This window comes from Corylus avellana, chromosome ca3, assembly GCF_901000735.1.
Source record: "Corylus avellana chromosome ca3, CavTom2PMs-1.0".
NCBI classification, from domain to species: domain Eukaryota; kingdom Viridiplantae; phylum Streptophyta; class Magnoliopsida; order Fagales; family Betulaceae; genus Corylus; species Corylus avellana.
This window is the reverse complement of record NC_081543.1, coordinates 39,221,919-39,228,636: the sequence shown is the minus strand read 5'-3', so window position 1 is coordinate 39,228,636 and position 6,718 is coordinate 39,221,919. Positions and strand designations below refer to the sequence as shown.

The 6,718-nt window shown below is 34.6% G+C and overlaps 1 protein-coding gene across 1 annotated transcript; it reads right to left on the bottom strand.

The window, feature by feature from the left end:
• Positions 1–5,647: 5,647 nt before the first annotated feature.
• LOC132176719 (heavy metal-associated isoprenylated plant protein 47-like) lies at positions 5,648–6,419 on the bottom strand. Its single transcript, XM_059589003.1, has 3 exons — positions 6,346–6,419; positions 6,168–6,246; positions 5,648–6,040 (listed from the first exon to the last, which is right to left on the bottom strand). The coding sequence occupies exons 1-3, from the start codon at positions 6,349–6,351 to the stop codon at positions 5,757–5,759; spliced, it is 369 nt and encodes a 122-aa protein (XP_059444986.1). The 5' UTR covers positions 6,352–6,419; the 3' UTR covers positions 5,648–5,756.
• Between the last annotated feature and the right edge of the window lie 299 nt (positions 6,420–6,718).

Genomic DNA, 6,718 nt, shown 5'->3' with positions numbered 1-6,718 from the left:
ACAGACTGGATAATATTTATTGAATATATGGCTCTCTAATTTCACCACTCTAATTTATTTCCATAGAAAATTAGTTTTTACTCTCATTACTAGTGACTAGATTTTGGTTGAAACAAAGGTGAAAAGACAAAAATACCTTTCAAATATAATTAATTGTGGGGGAAGATGAAAAATTCTCTGGTCAACACTTTCAGTTTGATCTTGCTACTAATTGTATCAAGAATTAATGCATCATCACAAGATTAGGTTTGGTGATCAGTGGACCATGTATACTATGTATCATGCATGTGTGAGTCCAATATTATTCTGGTCCTCGTACTTCCAGAAACTTGGACAATTTCAAGGCAAACTAACGCCAACCCTTCAATATATTCTTATTTTGCTATACAAGTGGACATTTTCTATAAGTTTATAAGCACCGAAAATGTGAAATAAATAGTAAATTAAAAAGATGCAAATGGAAAAAGAGTGGACGCGTAATGCGTTCATATGTGAAATATTTTGTTAATTTGTTGAAGATGCAGGGTGGGTTAGAACTTAGAAGTCTTCCTCCATCTCTCGCAAACACTACGTACCCATCAAAGACTCAATTCAAATAGACGATTAAGATTAATGCATGATTGGCCAAGTGATCAGCAACTTATTAAATAAATTAATAATAAGGATGTACGGCATATATAGGTGCCTTAGGTTTTCTATAATTAGAAGACTTTTTCTTTTTTTAGTTTGACTCCTTGGCTTTGTCTCCATTTATCTTTTAATTGTAAGCTTTCTTTTTTCTTTGCAAATACTTTCATTCGATCAACTGTTCTAGTACTTAACTTACAGTTTCTCACACACACCAGAAAATTACCCAACTAGATTGAATTTTATGGGTGACCAGTGACGATAGACCCAAGTGGTAGGGGATGATCATGTACGTACAATGATTTTGATTTGGCGTTTAGTTTTGTGATTATATATTTTAACCAACAATTAATAATTAAGTGTCGCCTAGCACAATTCAGTCTTCTAATACATTTCGTCGATCGTTGACAGAAGATCTTTTTTTGTTCAAGTCCGACAAAGGGCAATTAGTCAACAAATTTTGTGGGCTATAAAAGTCACACGATCTCTCTCTCTCTCTCACTCTCTCTCTCTCTCTCTCTCTCTCTCTTTGTCTCTTCTCTTTGCTTGCCAGCATCGTTAAATGGGATCAATGTGTTTATCTTGCAAGCCATTTGGGTAATTAATTTGCAGTCTCTTTATTCATTCAAAGAAAATAAAAAAAATTGCAGTCTCTTTCAAGATTCTCAAAGATCTTGAGAAAATTCTTTTATTAGATATTCCCCTATTATTTGAGGATGTGGGAATATCGATCTAAGAATGCTAGTTCGGATTAATTTTCACAAAACGTCATTATTCTCTTCTTTTTTATTTATTATTTTTTTTTTTTTATGTGGGTTAGCAAGAAAAATAAATAAATAAATAAAAACATCATGCACGTACAGAGTCGAGGACTCCCCACCAACTCGAAAAGCAACAATTTAACAGCCCTAAGACTGATCGCCAAGTGCTGTATATTTTGTACGAAGCTAGTGGACATTCTAATCTAATTCATTTTTATTTATTTTTAATCTTAGAAGCCCCAACATATCTTAGGAAAAATAATTCAGAATCCTCTTGTGCTTTTTTGGATTTTGTATTTTTTGGAAAGGCCAAGCTTGGCAGCTTATGCAGTCTATATATTTGACATTATAAAGGCTTCTTATCAAAAGGAGTATCTCTTTCTCCTTTCCTTGGCTTCTTATCATCATTACCCAGGTTTTTCTTTCTTCCCCTTCGTTAATTTTTGCGAGCCACTAGCAGGCCACCCCTACTCTTATTATATATTATTTTTAAAAAAATATTAGGTTTTTAATTTTTTTAGTTTTATATTTTTAACATATATATATATATATATATTTATTAAAAGTGGCAAGTGACACGTATCATCATTTTATTGGTACTGATGTGGCACACTAACGGACTCTGTCAAGTGTTTTGATGGAATTTGATTGTAGGGATTAAATTGTTATTTTGACTTACCACAAAGACGACTTCTGAATTATTTTTTATATTACAGAAAGCGATTTGTAATTTAGACCAATTATAAGAGCAAATTTTACAATTTTATAGGTATATATACACTTGATGCGTAGAAGCAAATGCAGCAATATCCCATTGAACGTAGAAGCCAATTCACTTGTTGGTTACATGATTTTCACCCTCTTCTTCAACTGGCTCCCTGGCATTTTGGAAGAAAAAGAAAAAGACAGCAAAGATTTAAGTAATTCGGCTTTAAGAATCCAACTCTACATTTTGTCTTGATGAGACCGGATTGTTGTTGAGGTTTGTTAGTTACCTCTGTTTGATTATTGAGTTGTAGTCTTGTAGACCCTGCTTGAAATATATAAGTTTCTATATTTGAAATACAGAGGCTTGGTTTTGAGATATGAGGCCTTAGATAATGTCTAAGATGGTCATTTTGAAATTTCAGAACCCTTAAAAGAGCCGTTTTAGGGTTAGAATAGGTATTTTCGGAGTTCTTGAGTGTTCGAGACAAGCTGAGATCAATCACAGCCTTGTTAGGATTCATTGGACTCAGCCAAGATAAATCTCAAGCTGTCAAGATCGATCTTGCCTCAACCCAAGATCGATACTTTAGCCATAATCAATTATGCCCTATTCTAGCACCCCATCTTTTCAATTTTTGGGTTCTACGATGGGTGTTTGGTCCAACAAAACCGTCTAACATTAGGGTTTTTCATAGAGAATATTGTTTAAAGTGTTCGAGGACGGTTCTCAATGTAATATCTACGATCAATGTGAATAAAGCTCACATGGATATGGTTATCTTCTTTTTTACGGCATGATATTTTGGTATACGAAACATGCATATTTATTACTTGCATGAAAACAATTTGTAACAATGCGAACTCAACTTTATTAATATGAAATGTTGGAAATGTACGAAACTTTGTTTAAGCATTTATCATTGATTAATGCATGTAAAAGATTGAAAATAATTGTATCGTATGATATGAATTTTAGTCATGGGGCTACCATTATACTCGCATGACCCCTATGGTCCAAATTTATGTTTATGTTTATATTTTTACCACTCGAATTTAATGTAACAGATAAGTCACCAACACCACCATGTGTGGATGGTGGTCACAATGGAACAACAATATCATTAGTTATGTGCGCTATTCGGGGTCAGACCCAATCAAACTACTAGTTAATGATGATTATTATTATATTTATTGAGACATCAGTGTGAGTTATTTGGAGTCGGACCCAATCAAACTACTAGTTGACTGCTAGGGCTGAGCAAATTCACCAATTAGCCGACAACCGACCGTGTTCCAATCGTAATTGCCCCGACACTGACTACCGACCGGCAGTAAACTTTTAAGATTTCCGACATTGTCGGTTTGGTAGGTGGAAGAGCTTTTACATAAGTCGGTTTTCGATCGACACCGAACCGACAATACCTGTCAATACATATAAAACGCATATCCTTGATGAATCAACTGTGACTCTACGGCTTAGAAAAAAAAAAAAAAAAACTGTTATTATTTGTATTATTTTATTTCTCACTTCCCTAAATAATGTCTACTTTTCATGCCTAATTCTATTCCCAAGACTCCAAGATATCATCTCCACCGTCCATTTGTTTAACCTAATAAAAAACAAAATATCATTCATCTTCTTCTCCAGCTATCTTCTCCTTCTTTACAAAAAAGTTTCATACGTTAAAACTTCTTCCTCAACTATCTCGATAAAATGGGCGGACGACAACAATATTTATACCGAAGTCCATTTTGACTTACCAACCGACATCTTAACTGACTTATCGGTTACAGTCGGTGATAAAACAAAAGCTTGGGGAAGAAGTCGGTGAATTTACCGACTTTACCGACTCTAGGACGAAACAACAAATTTTATTTCAAAACCAACCGTAAGTTACTGACCGACGCTCACCCATATAATGACTGCTATTATCATACTTACCGAGACATCGGTGTTGTAACATAGGCCTCTGTCGAGTACGCATAAACCTACTGCTAACGAGGTAATTAAGGACACGAATACAAGTGGGACGTGATCTACTTATTATGCAGGCAGCAGGAAAAGATTTGGAAGAATCCTCGAAATTAATGATGGAGCTACAAGATCTGACTCCAAAAAGAAAAGGTTGACTTGATCGATTCCGACGTCCAAGCTGTCATATTGGACCTCTTCCTCTGCAGCTAGCTAGGAAAGAGGAAGTCTGGTTCTATACTCGGAGAGAGGAGAAATGCTCTTTTCATTCTCCTCACCTTCTTCTCACCATCTCCTCTATCTCTCTTGTATTTTTTTTTTTTTTTTTTTTTTTTAAAAAATCAAGATATTAAAAGAAGGAAGATGGTGAAGAGATGGTGAAGAGATGGTGCGGAGAATGTGTTGTAGCAAGTCTCCTCGGAGAGGACTTGAGATGGTTCATATTCAAGGACCAGTCTTCCTCGACCCCACTTGCCCCTTACAACACGCCCACGCACTTGATTATAATTACTATTACTACTTGACCATATGTTGCATAGAAATCCAAAAACAAAAGAAGAAAGAGAACGTTGGGGGGGGTTGAGACTTGAGAATGCTTAATATATAACATTTCTCAATATTCCTATTTTATTTTGCTCTTCTTTTTGTACAATAAATGAATCTTTTTCTTTTTTATTTGTAATTAGGTTTTTTTTTCTTTCTTTCTTTCTTTTGCAGTAATGGTTTGATTTAAAATGTGCTGATGTCTTTTATTAAAAAAAAAAATCTTATATTTTTTATATTAATATTGAGTAGATGTTGTTAGAAAAAAATTTGTGCCACAAGTTGTTTGGTAGAGAATTTAGTCTTATGTCCAATACTCTCCTCATCTAATATCTCTTTCTCATTATGTCGACCCTTCTCCCATCGATCTCCCATCACCCCTGTTTTTTGGACATTAGATTATAATAAGAATATCCTGATAAATATATAAGGCAAATTCAAAAAAAATTACATGACCTTAAATCATTCAAGGTTCCTTTCAAACCATGTAAGTAAATATGGTCGATGTAAATGGTGGGTGTCTATACGGCTACATTTTTTCTTATATTTTCAACATGAATTACTGTTTTATTTAAAGTCTCTGTCTCTTATACGAATGCTTTTTCCCTTTGTAAATATGTGCAATATAATTAGATAGTTAAGCCTATGATTATGCATTGAAAATGACTAATTTGTTCAGCCGGTACCAGCAAAGCCCATCGCTGAATCCAATATTACAATAATATTCTTGGCATTCCAAGTTTGTCGGACCAATATTGTTTTGGTGTATTTCTAGCTGATTTGGGAAAGCCGGAACCTGTGTATATGGCCGCTATTAGCTAGGTGTCGGAAATCATTTATCACACCCATTTTATACTGTGTTTATGTGACTTTCTTATTTTTTTTAAATGATTAAACAAATTAATCTAAACAATGAATTAACTAGAATATAAAACAGTTGCTAAAACACTAGCTTATTTGTTATTTCAGCCATTCGCCAAAAGACCTTTAATCTAAAAACAACAAGAATATATATATATATATATATTCTAACACGTACGCTCCAAGGTGACACTAGAAGCAACATATATAGTGCGCCAAACTTAACAGAAACAAAGGTTGCTGTGGCCGGGGATTGATTGAAGGAGAGGGAAATCAACGTACGATCACATGATGGAGCAGTTATCTGCTGGATACGGATCATAGTAGTTGGGATTTGGTTGATTTAATTGATAATACACTGGAAACTGTGGCAAGTAGCTAAAACTATGAACTTCCGGTTTTTTCTCCGGCTTTTCTTCCACTTTTTCCTTCACTTCTTCGACGCTCAATATGGTGGCAGGGCAAAGCTTCTTCCTTAGCGAGCGGGTCAAGTTAGCCGGGTCAACACCTTCGCCACTCACCACCAACTGATCATTTTCTGACCCTTGTATTGCCACCGAGCTCACACCTGTAAATAGAATAAACATATATATTATAAGTACCTAGCTCGATCGAGTACTCTACATCTTAAAATCAACCCGATTATATATATATATATATATATATATATATATTGAGTTTGATGGGAAGTATACCATCTGCTGTTACGGCAATCTTCATGGCCTTGGTTCTGCATTTTTCGCTGCTCATTTGCACCTTGATAACTATTTTTTGCTGCAGCATGAGATAAAAGACACACTGTAATTAGGTGATCAAGTTTGAGAAATCACTTGTATTGAGTGTTCTTGGTGTAAAAAAAAAAAAATGATTTACCTTCATGTTTAAGAGGAAGCAACAATTAAGCAGCGGCTTTCGTCTGATTATAGGCTTATAGCTTAATCTGTGTGACTGTGTATATGGAGAAAAATAAATGGAAGATCCATTTATAGGCGTGGGATAAGAGGAGGATGCATGATTCTTGGGTGGGCTCCAGTCTCCAGAAAGTCTATTTTACGCGCACCGCAAAAGTCTATTGACTCGGTCCATTGACCACGTGGCTTACATATCCCTTTTAAAAAGAAAGAGTTTAATTAGATTAAGGGTTAAATACTAAATATCCCGTAGAGTTTTACAATTTTTTTTTTTTTTTTTTTGGGTTTTATTTTTATCACAGAAGATCTCTGTGATTTTGATAAATGACTAAGTT

What these genes read in the sequence shown, in the direction of transcription:
- LOC132176719 (XM_059589003.1), bottom strand. An exon ending in GATTGCCGTAACAGCAGATG is followed by an intron (nt 6,041 to 6,167) that starts GTATACTTCCCA and finishes TTCTATTTACAG; the next exon opens with GTGTGAGCTCGGTGGCAATA.